At 44.4% G+C, this 13,631-nt stretch overlaps 1 protein-coding gene across 2 annotated transcripts in view; it reads right to left on the bottom strand.

Annotated features, from left to right (window-relative positions):
* Positions 1-1,326: 1,326 nt before the first annotated feature.
* Positions 1,327-13,631, bottom strand: part of LOC135554667 (coronin-7-like) — a 35,638-nt gene continuing 23,333 nt past the window's right edge. The window contains exons 7-8 of one of the 2 annotated variants that reach the window (XM_064987084.1): positions 7,871-7,921; positions 1,327-1,611 (exon numbers count right to left, since the gene is read on the bottom strand). In XM_064987084.1, coding sequence (XP_064843156.1) covers positions 1,600-1,611; positions 7,871-7,921 — 63 coding nt within the window. In that variant the 3' untranslated portion in view covers positions 1,327-1,599. Of the gene's footprint in view, positions 1,612-2,869; positions 3,329-7,870; positions 7,922-13,631 lie in introns of those variants that run through there. The other variant, XM_064987083.1, reaches the window with a different exon arrangement.

Below are 13,631 nucleotides of genomic sequence, written 5' to 3'. Positions count from 1 at the left end.
AGTAGGGTTTAATGCTGGTACTCAGGATGGACTGTATCACTGCAGTCTCTGTAGTAGGGTTTAATGCTGGTACTCAGGAGAGACTATCGCTGTATCCACTGTAGTCGTCGCCCTCATGCTGAAGATGGAGATTCACATTAAAAGAGACAAAAATATGTATGGTCTGTTGAACTTAAGGGAATTTCTCTCAAACGTGGAAGTTAAAAGTTTTGTTCTTGACCTTTTAATATTTCTGACGCGTCTACTATGTGTCTAACCCGGAGATTCGAGTCAAAATCAATCTATAAGAGTCTGTGTTCATGCCTGCGTCCGTGTGTGCATGCATGTGAACATGCTCAGATGCCTGCATACACACGTCTATCTATGCATACTGCAGTAGAACTACTGCTTAGGGAATCTGCAGTATGATCTGAGCTACTTTGCGGCCAAGAGGAGTGTTTTTCCAACTGGATCGGGCCGGCTTCCCGGTGCACCTTCCAACTCTCCCATTAGAGTCCACAAGGACGCACAGAGCTCCAAGCTTCCGGACACTGTGATGAATAAGAGTATCTCCAGATGCTGCACTTGATTAATTTATTACAATTGTTTCTTCCAATTATTGATAAACATGCACCTGTTAACAAAGTGACTCCATGGATTGATGAGGAATTGAAAAACTGTATGGTTGAAAGAGATGGGGAAATGGAGTGACTAATAAGTCCGGCTGCACATCTAACTGGCTGACTTACTGCCAATTGAGAAACGATGTGACTAAACTCAACAAAAAGAAGAAGACACAGTACTCTGAAGCCAAGATCAATGACAGAGAATGATGGGGAAAAACTTGAGTACTTTAAATGAAATTATGGGCACAAAGACAAATTCAATTTTAAAAATGTCATTCTCAATCAGATGGCTTACTTATCACAAAACCATTTGATGTTGCAAATTATTTAAATTATAACTTCATTGGCAGTCGTCAAACTTAGGGAGGAAATGCCAATAACAGTGAGCCATTGCATTCATGCATAAAGAAAAATTAAAAATTAAAGAAAAGCATTTTAAGTTTGAATTTTGTAAAGTTTGTGTGGGAGAGGTGGAAAAGCTAGCTCTTCATTGTAATTTTAGAGAGAGACAGAGAGAGAGAGAGAGAGAGAGAGAGAGAGAGAGAGAGAGAGAGAGAGCTAATAGCAATACTATGCTGCCAGTCTCTCTTGCTAAGAGTTGAGGAGAGACTGACTGCATCACTTCTTATTTTATAAGAAACAAATGTGTTGAAAATTCCAAATTGTTTGCATAGACAACTTACACACAGCTCTGAAGTACACACACACACACACAAATTCAAGAAAGCGTACAGTATTATATAGAGCCATTATTGCATGGAACTCCATTCCATCTCATATTGGTCAAATGAACAGCAAACCTGGTTTCAACAACAGATAAAGCAACACCTCACAACAGCTCTCCCCTGTTTGACCTGGATAGTTTGTGTGTCTGTATTAAAGTGTAGGCTATGTAGTTCTGTCATGGAGCTGTTCTTGTCTATGAATGTTCTGTATGTTCATGTCTCATGTTCTGTGTTGACCCCAGGAAGAGTAGCTGCTGCTTTCACACCAGCTAAAGGGGATCCTAAGAAAAAACAAATACCAAAATACATCATAATCAAGGGACAACAACAACAGGAGGACAAAACCAGCGGTGAAATCTATTGGTTCGCCTCTAGGTCTCTCTGCCTCTCTATTTTCACCCTCCCTGCCTCCCTCCCTCCCTCCCTCCCTATACCCCACCTCTTCTATTTCACAGCTCTTCCCTCTGGCCCAAAACAGTAATACTGTATAAGTTACTGTAGCAGCAGTCAGCCACAGAGCCTCATTGTCATGGCTGCCAGAGTCCACACCGTCTGGAAGCAAGCCCACCGTGCCCACTGCTAGTGTGGACTTCTTGTAACGACAATTGTGAGTCTGAATGACCATGAGATCCACATACCCACACACACACACACACACACACACACACCCTATAATGAAAAATACGATTCTGAGCAGTCACACACTCACACACACACACACACACACACACACACACACACCTCCTGTAATGAAAAATAAGATTCTGAGCAGTCACACACACACACCTCCTGTAATGAAAAATAAGATTCTGAGCAGTCACACACACACACCGACACACACACACAGCATGTATGTTTAAAGTTACAGGGGAGAGAGGTTAGAGAGAAGGGAGTGTCCGGTCTCAGTAATGCAGTTGACTGGTGTGTTTTCACTCCTTTGCCCTACTCACTCTCTCCCTCGCTCTTCTCCAAAACCCATTCCAGGCCCTCTCTAATTTCACCAAAACAGCAGAAGCCCAAATGGAGGAATCTGTCCTCCAAGAATCCAGAGAAACCATTCCCCTTCCTGTCTCCCTCCTCTTCCCTGCCAGGGACCACAGCCTCCCATTCTGCAGCTCTGGCCCAAAGGTATGAGGAGTATTTTCAGCTCTGTAATTACAACACACACACGGATGGGACACAAACACAGGCACGTGCACCACACTAAGTATGGGCAGGGAAGAGGCCTCGCGAGGGAGGTCAGTAGATGCCTCTAGGAAGGGAGACAGACATTTTGGGGATGATTAGGGAAAGTACAGAGCCATGGGGAGAGACAGATAAATATCAGGTGTTTCTATAAGAAAACTAAAAAAGGGGACAGTAACAAGCACTGAAAGGTAGTCAAATGTAAAATAAGGGTGTTTTCACATAGAATCATCTTTAAAAGAACCAATCTCAGTCCTCTTTAAAGTGACTCAGTCCTCTTTGGGTTCACATTTCTATGTTTAGAAGGGAACCAAGATCTTTTTCCAACATTCACTCAATATACTTTTTTACAAATTGCAGGACAAGCCATTTAATCAGAACATGTTGTTATCGGACTTACATTTTGGAAGCTAATAGATTGCATTCATGACATAATAATTGTAATCAGACGATACAATTAAACATGAAAATATTATCGGTAACAGAATTAATAGCAGAAGAATAACTGCAGATTAAATCATGCTGTAATTGAAAATTGTACACCCAATGCAGGCTACTGCCCCTTATATAAGAGCTAGAATTGATTTGAGTGATTCTCACCAAATATGTTGTGGTCTTCTCACACCATTCAAACCCCCACAATCAAATAAACAGCTTAAAGATCTCTCTTAGCCTACAGGACCGAGTTTGGGAAGCCATGATCTAGTGTGTGGTGCGAGAATAATAACAACTCAGACCACATCTCGAGATGGCCTCAGTTGTGTTCTCTTCATGGGCTCTTGGAGGGGTCTGAGTTCCTCTGGAGTCTTCACACTGCACAAAAAATGAAGCAAACTGCACTGAGTTCACAAAAATTATCTGAAAGGGACGAAGTGGAAAACATCCAAAGATCAAAACGACACGTTTCAGCTGTGAGATATTCTGAGAACGACACACACACACACACCCTGTGCCAGCTATCTAAATGTACACTGTGTGCAGCATGCGTGCGTGGATGCACACACATGCAGTTGGAATACGGCTCTTCATGTCCAAAGCTTAAATTACCCAGCAAGCTCTCTTTCCCCATAAATACAGCAAAAATCACAGCTACAATTACTGTCTATATATTTACCCCACCTGCCTATAAGGGAACATAATCATGTCCATCCTAACCTTAACCTACCCCTAAATTAAGAGCAAAACACACATTTTCCATTTCATACATTTTCCCGATAAAGCACATTTTGACTTGGCAGCTTGGCCACAGTGGGAACCAGAGAGATGGTGGTATACTGTAGCTACAAGCTGGGTGGAAGCTACATGTAGCATGGTTGCCCCATATCGTTATGCTTAAGCAAACAAACTGCTGTAACGAAGGTTCAAGCTTCAGAAAGAGTAGGCTGAATCACACCCAAGTTTGGCATCTCGGCTACGGTTGAACTAGCCTGGTCCCAGATCTGTTTCTGCCATCTTGCAAGCTCATATGGTCATTGTCATGCCAAATGAACATAGCATTAGTTTGGCGTCCAGGCTAGGGTTGAACAGGACACGTCAAAAATCTGCTCCATATGTCCCTGGATGGTACTGTACTGAATGAAAGCTAGTCCAGTCAACAGTGCTTTAGCAAGCAAACTCCTCTAACAACCACTTCACCCAGGTTTGGCTCGGGGTGGAATCAGGACAGGCTCCAAGATATAGCCCTGGATGGTACTGCTGCACTGAACGCCTGCTGAACGATGATTTGTTTAGTGAAGTCAAAACACTTCATCACTTCTCACCTCCTTTAGAGGAGATCCTCTCTTTAATAGTTACCAGCTTTCCTCCAGACCTGGGTTCAAATACTACTGGAAATCATTTCAAATACTAGATTATGTGCTAGATTGAGCTGGTCTGACTTAATGGGCCAATAGACCAGTCCCAAAAGTATAAACCATGGCCATTTTGCACTCCAGGCGGGCTAGAGCAAAAATTTGTATAGAGCCTCGTTATTGTTATTTATTGTGTTAGAACATGAACAAATAGAAAACACTTTTTACTTCACATTGTTGGAAAAGGGCTCGTAAGTAAGCATTTCATGGTAAAATCTACACCTGTTGTATTCGCCTCATGACAATTTGATTTGAAAGCGTTTGAACCAGGGAGGCTTTCCTCCGACAGAAGATTGTGGTGCAGTGTTCCGTGGCCTCAGTTGATGAGGAAACAATGGCTCAGTCATGAAGAAAAAAACTGAGTTATCTATGAGGTTAGCAACATATACTGAGACAAAGTTGAGACCGTTTTGAGACCGGTACTGTTTATATTGTGGCCTCGCCGGCAATTCGCTTCCATCAAATCATGACAGAACAGACAGAGTTGTTACAATGCATTGTGGGAGCAGAAGACAAGACAGAAACCCTAGTGGAATGCATCTTAAAAGACCCACTCTATCATTTAAAAACAACAAAACAGGAGCCCCACCACTTGACTTGATATAAGCCTCAGAGATGGGGCTGGAGAAATGTTACCACTTAAAATCATGGATGGAGCTTTGGACAGCATGCATAAGGGATATCCTTCAACAACCAATGAGTATCATTCATTTAAAATATCAAAACTGTTAATATCAGTACCCCTTTAAGTTTGACATAAACAAACAATCAATCTGGGGGCATCACAAAGACATCTGGGGGCATCACAAAGACATCTGGGGGCATCACAAAGACATCTGGGGGCATCAAAGACATCTGGGGGCATCACAAAGACATCATCACAAAGACATCTAAAACCAAATCGCCGTCGGTTTCCCCCAGATTTCATTGTGATGCAGTGAATGTCTGTCAGATCCCCAGTGTTAACTGAAATGTAATGCTATGTGTAATACTGTGTTTAACAGTACTCTGAGACCCATGTATACATTAGATTCACACCCTCGATCCGGTCCAATTACCAGCCTCATTGTGTTTCTGTCTGTCCCAAATGCCACCCTTTCTCCTACATAGTGCACAACTTTTGACCTGAGCACTATGGGCCCTGGTCAGAAGTAGTGCACTATAAAGAGAATAGGAGGCCATTTGGAACACCAGCCGTGTGTTAGGATGTTAGGATGAACCACTGCTCTGCTCGTTAAAGTCTACTCTACCACCCAGCATGGTGTTAATGGGAGTGGCGCTCCTTCTCACGTTCTCCAGAGAGACATCTGAAACCTGGCAAGGGGGCTGAGATGATGGGGCTTTCTGGTTTAACTATTGCACACTTATCAGGTCCTCTTGATGAATATGAGAGTGTAAGTGTGTGTGTGTGTGTGTGTGTGTGTGTGTGTGCTGTGTGTGTGTTACCAAAGCCCTGGGTCATGAGTTCCAGACATGTGGACCCTTCACAAAGTCTTATTCCGATCCAAGCTAATGAGCAAGAACCCTTAAATGAGCAAACTGAACACATTCCAGCAGGTTTTACTTCAGTTTCACAATGTTCTTTATCCAAATGCATCGAGAGACCTAAGGAATTCAGTCATTTGAGTAGCAGTTCATTTCTAACAATGGTTCCATCGCCAAACGCATCCACAACCTGAAGTACACTTACATGGGAGTGCTGTCCTGTTGGTTAAAAGCAGGAGATGTCGTCACAAAGGTTCTCCAGTGTCTGACAGATTGACACACCTGAGGTAAATATTGTACTGGAGAGTTCAAACACTTGGACTGGAGCCAGTTATCCTCTCTCACATTGATTCAGCAAACACGCTCACAGTAAATAGACACACACACAGAGACTCATGTACACGATGCCCAAGGCCACGTACAGAATAATCTATATGGAACTTTTCTCAACTTCCTTTAAGACAAGGCGCATGATGTCAGTCGGCACAGAGGCCTGTGAAACAGTCAACCTTTTACAAAGGTGTCATAGCACACACACACACACACACACACACACACACACACACACACCCTCTTTGGCAGTGAGCTGTCCTCCAGGTATTTACACCCGGGCGGTGGGTGCTGAGCGGTGTGTAATATTTAATCTGCTGGCTAGAGCATGTATTGTTTTTCCAGCCAGTCTCTGTTTACAGATGACAGAGGGAGACTAACACAGGGACTATAACACTAAGGACATCTCTATTTACAGATGACAGAGGGAGACTAACACAGGGACTATAACACTAAGGACATCTCTATTTACAGATGACAGAGGGAGACTAACACAGGGACTATAACACTAATGACATCTCTATTTACAGATGACAGAGGGAGACTAACACAGGGACTAATGACATCTCTATTTACAGATGACAGAGGGAGACTAACACAGGGACTATAACACTAATGAAATCTCTCTGGGAGTTCCCCTTGATGTCTGCTGCCAAAAAGTGAGAGAATAATTTCTCAATGTTACACACTCACATACAGGAGGGTTTGCGTGTGCCCCCTCCTCATTCCTGCTGGTTGTGATGGAGTACCATTGGAAAGGAAAGGGGGGTACCTAGTCAGTAGTACAACTGAATGCTTTCAACTGAAATGTGTCTTCCACATAACTCAACCCCTCTGAATCAGAGGTGAGGGGGGCTGCCTTAATCGATATCCACGTCTCCCGCGCCCGGGGAACAGTGGGTTAACTGCCTTGCTCAGGGTTGATTGGCCAAAAGCTGGGACTGGGTTGCCATCGTCAACAACTCTGATAAATCGCAGTAAGGAAGTAACCAGTGGTCACAGAGGTTCAAGGTCACACCAACAACACCATTCCTAATGTTTCCCTTGGTTCCCACGGGAAACTAACTTGTGTACAGTCCTAATGAATCAATACTTAGATAAATCAGGAGAAGGGACAGTGGTGAGAGCTTTGGGCCAAAGCCACCATGTTTTTCAGTGGGACTAGGTCATCTTTCCCCTAGGTACAGATTTGGGATCAGCTTCCCCTCAACCAATCCTAATCTTAACCATAAGTGAAGAAAATGCACAACTGAGCAAAGACCAGCATGTAGGGGCAAGTTCACCCGACACCATCCCACCACAGCGTGTGGCAAGGCAGACTGACAGGGCAGCTTCCAGAGGGAAGGGTAAGGAGGTCGGCCATTATAAATCAACACAGAGGAGATGGAGAGCTGACCGTGCCTGTAGTTCTCCATCTTGTGAAGTGTTACACAGAGAAACACAGAGTAACACGCTTTAACCCGCTGATACCTGGTCCGGCAGGCTGACCTCCGCTGACCTCCAGGACAAAGTCACAGAGAGCCAGGTCACAGTCATACAGAATGTATCACCCCTGTCCTCTGTTAATCTACCCATTCATTCTATGAGCTCTGTCAAGCAGCATACATTCACTGGATGGATGGCAATGAATGATGCTTCTGGTTAGTTCTTGTGGGTTAGAGGAGATGTGGAGTCCAGTAGAGTGACTTACCTGAACAGGTTTCAGCTGGGCTCTTGGGTCAAAGACTCGCAGCTTTTTGTCCTAGAAAACAAAAAAGAGGAAAGATGTCATTTTCCAAGTAACCCCAATACACATAAAAGTACTTAAATCAACGCTACAAGACAATGTTGACAGATCTTTAGATTTGAATCAGAAGCCCAAACTGATTGGTCCCTTTCTTACTCTTCTAAATCTTGACAGGCATATGGAACTGAACAACACCAGAAAATGTTAGCATGGTCTTAAACAGTGCAACACAGCATTCTCCTGGTATTTGTAGAAGCCAATCATGATTACAGTGAACCACTATAAAATCTTGAAATAACTAACCCATAGTCCATGAAATGACTGATGATTTCTTTTCAGCATACACCAATACACTCACTGGACAGTTTATTAGGTACAACACTCCGTTCACAAAAATGGTTCACTCCTACAGACAATGAGTCACGTGGCTGTGGCTTGCTGTATAAAACAGGCCGACAGGCATCGAGTCATTCAGTGGGCAAAACCAGGGCCTAAGCGACTGAGCGTGGTATGATCAGCGGTGCAAGGCGTGCCCCGGTTCCAGTATTTCAGAAACGTCCGGCCTACTGGGCTTTTCACGGCGCAGTACAATAATAACGGCAGTACAACTCATCAGTCCTTGTCACAGATGGGCTATTACAGCAGACATCCACACAGGGTTCCTCTCCTGTCAGCTAAAACATGAAGAAACGGCTCCAGTGGGCACATGATCACCAACACTGGACAACTGAGGAGTGGAGAAACACTGCCTGGCCGACAAACCCCGGTTACTGTTGCATCATGCTGATAGTGGAGTCAGGATTTGGCGGAAGCAGCATGAGTCCATCCTGCCTGGTGTCAACGGTACAGGCTGGTAGAGGTGGTGTGGGGAATGTTTTCCTGGCACATGTTAGGTCCCTTGATACCAATTGAGCAATGATTCCATTCCCCAAAGAATTCAGGCTGTTCTGGAGGCAAAGGGAGTTCCGACCCGGTACTAGATGGGTGTACCTAATAAACTTTCCTCGGAGTGTATTAAAAACAAAAAAAATATGTTTTAAGTGAGAAGTAGAGGGATTGGTCTGAAGCCAAAAAAGATAGGAAATTCACATGAGCGCCACAATGCCTACTCCATCCATGCTCTACCAAGGTTTTCCAGCACATAGCTTTGATCTACTACAGTAGCTATGTTGGTCTATTGTACTGCAAACAATGTGAATGCAGGTTGCTTAGGATTCAAACTTTCTCTGACTATATCACAGGAGCCAGGAGTTACGGCAGACTATGTAACTGGAGCCACAAGGTGTTCCTGACCATGTGGTCTGAACCGGTAAAACTCTGGGCCCTGTATATGTATCAGATCTGACTGATCCTCAGCCCTTTTCCATAGAACATCTCAGAGTAGGAGATGCTGATCTAGGATCAGGCCCTACCTGTCCATATAATGGTAGTCATTATGATCTAAATGGAAAAACTGATTCTATATCAGCAGTCCTACTTTATGAATCATAGAGCAGTAATTCAGTGATCCGTCCTTGCCCTATTGTGTCCCCCCAACCCCCCTTTACCCTACCCCCCTTCAATTCACCCCCACTGGCCCTCAGCATACGGCAGTAATCAGGCCAGACAATCAGAGAGGGGATCCTCTGTGATTGCGAGGAAATGGGGTGTAATGGGAACCGGCTGTGGCCGGGGACACTCCTGTCCTGGTGTGGTGTGTGTGTGTGTGTGTGTGTGTGTGTGTGTGTGTGTGTGTGTGTGTGTGTGTGTGTGTGTGTGTGTGTGTGTGTGTGACTCAATATGACACAGGGCTCAGATATCAGTGAAACACTGACAGAAACATACAGCATAATAACAGGTAACAACTGTAATAACCCTCAGACCAAACACAACCCCCACCAAGACATCAACACATGTCAGAAAGAATCAGGGCAATGACACTGACTGATACAAGGACTCAGGTTTTTGTGCACTTACACAGTGAAAAGCATAAACACACACACACAGCCAACAGACACACACAACCAGAAAACAGGCAGACCGGCATTAACCTTTCTGTGAGACACACACACACACACACACACACACACACACACACACACACACACACACACACACACACACACACACACACACACACACACACACACACACACAGCTGAAATCAAAGTTGAAAAAAGTGATTGTTGAGAGGAAGGGGTTCCCCTGGCCTTGCCTTCAAAGACCCAGTTCAAAGTGTGTGTGTGTGTGTGTTTTCCACCAGCAGTCCACACTATGGATGATGGATTTATTTGCCGTTTACTACTTGGAATAACAAACAGGGGTTTTCCTAATTCTAAAGCGCTGTGTGTGTGTGTGTGTGTGTGTGTGTGTGTGTGTGTGTGTGTGTGTGTGTGTGTGTGTGTGTGTGTGTGTGTGTGTGTGTGTGGTGACAGCCCACCCACAGGTTAGTGTAGCCTAAAGCTATGGCATTGGGCCTCTGTGACCCAGGCTGAAGCCAGGGCTCAGAGACCACAGTGGCAGGCCCTGTCCCAACAACACACAGACCAACACACACACAGCAGGGAAAACACAGCAGACAAGGCAGGGTGGACAGATCATCAACCATCGCCTCTAGAGACTGGCTGCCCTTACTGACCTTAACACACTACACACACACACACACACCCGTACACACCACCCTTGTCTACAGAGAACTATTCAGTGTTCTAACAACAAACAAAATCATCTGCCGGAGGGGAAACTATCTGGCTGCAAACAGCTGGATGAGTGTCAGTCCCATGCAGATGTGCCCTCTAGTATAAATAGACACACTCAAACAGACCCTCATAACCTCCTGACAATAACCTATTGGCTTTAAACACACACACACATGATCCACTCTCTCATAAACACACAGATGGGGTGACCACACTCTCCCTAACACAAACACAAGTGTGTGTGTGTGCGCGCAGAGACTGCAGCTGTTTAATCAAAGCGGCATAGAACGAAAATCATTCTCAAGCTGTTTAATCAAAGCGGCATAGACACAGAAAATCATTCTGGCAGCTCCCCACAAAAACACAGTGTCAATCTCCAGTGACTGACAGTCCAGACTGTGACATAAGGAGTTCAACCCTGCTAATAATAGCTTTATCATACATGCACTGGATAAAAAGTATATCCAAGCCAATCCTCACCCTTTCCAGTTGTCCATGGCAGCTCCCCACAAAAACACAGTGTCAATCTCCAGTGACTGACAGTCCAGACTGTGTGACATCAGGAGGAGAAGCTACAAGACTCCATAGAAAGGTCATACACACTGATAATACAAGACTCCATAGAAAGGTCATACCTGTTGCTGTAGAAGCTACAAGACTCCTGTGTGAAAGGTCATACCTGTGTGTAGAAGCTACAAGACTCCATAGAAAAATACCTGGAGCTGGATAAAAAGTATATCCAATATGAAGAGAAAGGGGAATATCTGCTCACTGTTTTGAACCCATAATGTGAAAAACCCACATTAACAGAAGCTATACGACTCCATAGAGAGGTCATACCTGCTGCTGTAGAAGCTACAAGACTCCATAGAGAGGTCATACCTGCTGCTGTAGAAGCTACAAGACTCCATAGAGAGGTCATACCTACAAGACTCCATAGAAAGGTCATACCTGTTGCTGTAGAAGCTACAAGACTCCATAGAGAGGTCATACCTGTTGCTGTAGAAGCTACAAGACTCCATAGAGATGTCATACCTGCTGCTGTAGAAGCTACAAGACTCCATAGAAGGTCATACCTGTTGCTGTAGAAGCTACAAGACTCCATAGAGAGGTCATACCTGCTGCTGTAGAAGCTACAAGACTCCATAGAGAGGTCATACCTGTTGCTGTAGAAGCTACAAGACTCCATAGAGATGTCATACCTGCTGCTGTAGAAGCTACAAGACTCCAGGTCATACCTGTTGCTGTGCTACAAGTAGAAGCTACAAGAGGTCATACCTGTTGCTGTAGAAGCTACAAGAGAGGTCATACCTGCTGCTGTAGAAGCTACAAGACTCCATAGAGAGGTCATACCTGCTGCTGTAGAAGCTACAAGACTCCATAGAGAGGTCATACCTGTTGCTGTAGAAGCTACAAGACTCCATAGAAAGGTCATACCTGTTGCTGTAGAAGCTACAAGACTCCATAGAAAGGTCATACCTGCTGCTGTAGAAGCTACAAGACTCCATAGAAAGGTCATACCTGTTGCTGTAGAAGCTACAAGACTCCATAGAGAGGTCATAACTGTTGCTGCAGACAACAGCATGGGGAGAAAGTGAAAGAAGCTGTTCAGTACATGAAGACAGAGGTAGTGAGAGAGGAATGGGATAGGAACTGTTTCTCTTTTTGGAGTAGGATTGATGGAACAGGTTTGGAAAGGTGAACTGCTGTGTTTAAATTCAGTCTGTTACAGCCCTTGATGGAATTATGCTTCTCTTGGCCCCTACATCTGGGTAGTGTGTATTAGAGCACACCATAGCAAAACGTTATGCAACGGAAAACAAAACTGAGCGTTTTCAGTCGCTCCGCTTTCTTCCATTTAGTGCCTAATGAACACACCCCAGGACTGTTATGATGAGTGCTGCTCGCTGGGTGACGAATGGATGGTCACGGTCTCCCTTCATCTGACGTAGCGCACCCCCATGTTCACCCATTTGGGTGAGCCCGGCCTCAATTGAACACACGTTGGCAGGGCCTATTTGCTTAAATAAAGGGTATTGGAGAGATTGAAGGGCCCATTGAGTTAAATTACACCCCAGGTCTCAAGTCAACTCAGAGAAGCCTGAACCCCCAGACGCTCTCATCTAGTGTCACATTTCTCCTCCACTCTGTTTTCCCTTTCTTTTTCTGCCTTTCGCTTTTCTCTTTCTTCTCTGTTGATCTCTCTGTCTCTCTCCCTCTCTCTCCGCCCCTCCTTAGGAAGCCTGCCAGCAGCAGCCTTCCTAAGGACTATCATCATGTTAAGAGTAATTCTGGTCTGAGCACGGGCCATCACTGACTGACTGATGGGCGAACTCCTTTCTGGTCACTGGGAATACAAACAGGGGAAAATGACCCTCACTCTGTGTGTCAGACAGAGTCACACGACAGCCTGTCTCTGTAGGTTTTGATCTTGCTTGGTCTACTAAAAGGTTCCTTATGGAAACATTTTTAAATGTTTTGCTACAGGAACCTAAAATTAGCATTTCTTATTGCACAAGTTCAGGTTGTCCTTCCCTGTTTTAATCAAAAATATATATATTTTTAATGTTTGGCGACAAATGAACACAAAGCACCCAGGGCTCTTGCTCTGTCTCAGAGAACCCAACCAGATGTTTTATTTATTTAACCAGGTAGGCCAGTTGAGACCAAGTTCTCATTTACTGCAACTGCAACCTGGCCAAGATAAAGCAAAGCAGTGCGACACAAACAACAACGCAGATTAACACATGGAATAAACAAATACACAGTCAATAACACAATAAAAAAAAGGAAGTTTATATACAGTGTGCGCAAATGGCTGAGGAGGTGAGGCAATAAATATGCCATAGTAGCGAAGTAATTACAATTTAGCAGATTAACACTGGAGTGATAGATGAGCAGATGATGATGTGCAAGTAGAGATACTGGAGTGCAAAAGACCAGAAAAGCAAATAAAAACAATATGGGGATGAGGTAGGTAGATTGGGTGGGCTATTTACTGATGGACTATGTACAGCTGCTCAGATAGCTGATGTTTAAAGTTGGTG

This window comes from Oncorhynchus masou, chromosome 14, assembly GCF_036934945.1.
Source record: "Oncorhynchus masou masou isolate Uvic2021 chromosome 14, UVic_Omas_1.1, whole genome shotgun sequence".
NCBI classification, from domain to species: Eukaryota; Metazoa; Chordata; class Actinopteri; order Salmoniformes; family Salmonidae; genus Oncorhynchus; species Oncorhynchus masou.
This window is presented reverse-complemented; position numbering and strand designations above follow the sequence as displayed.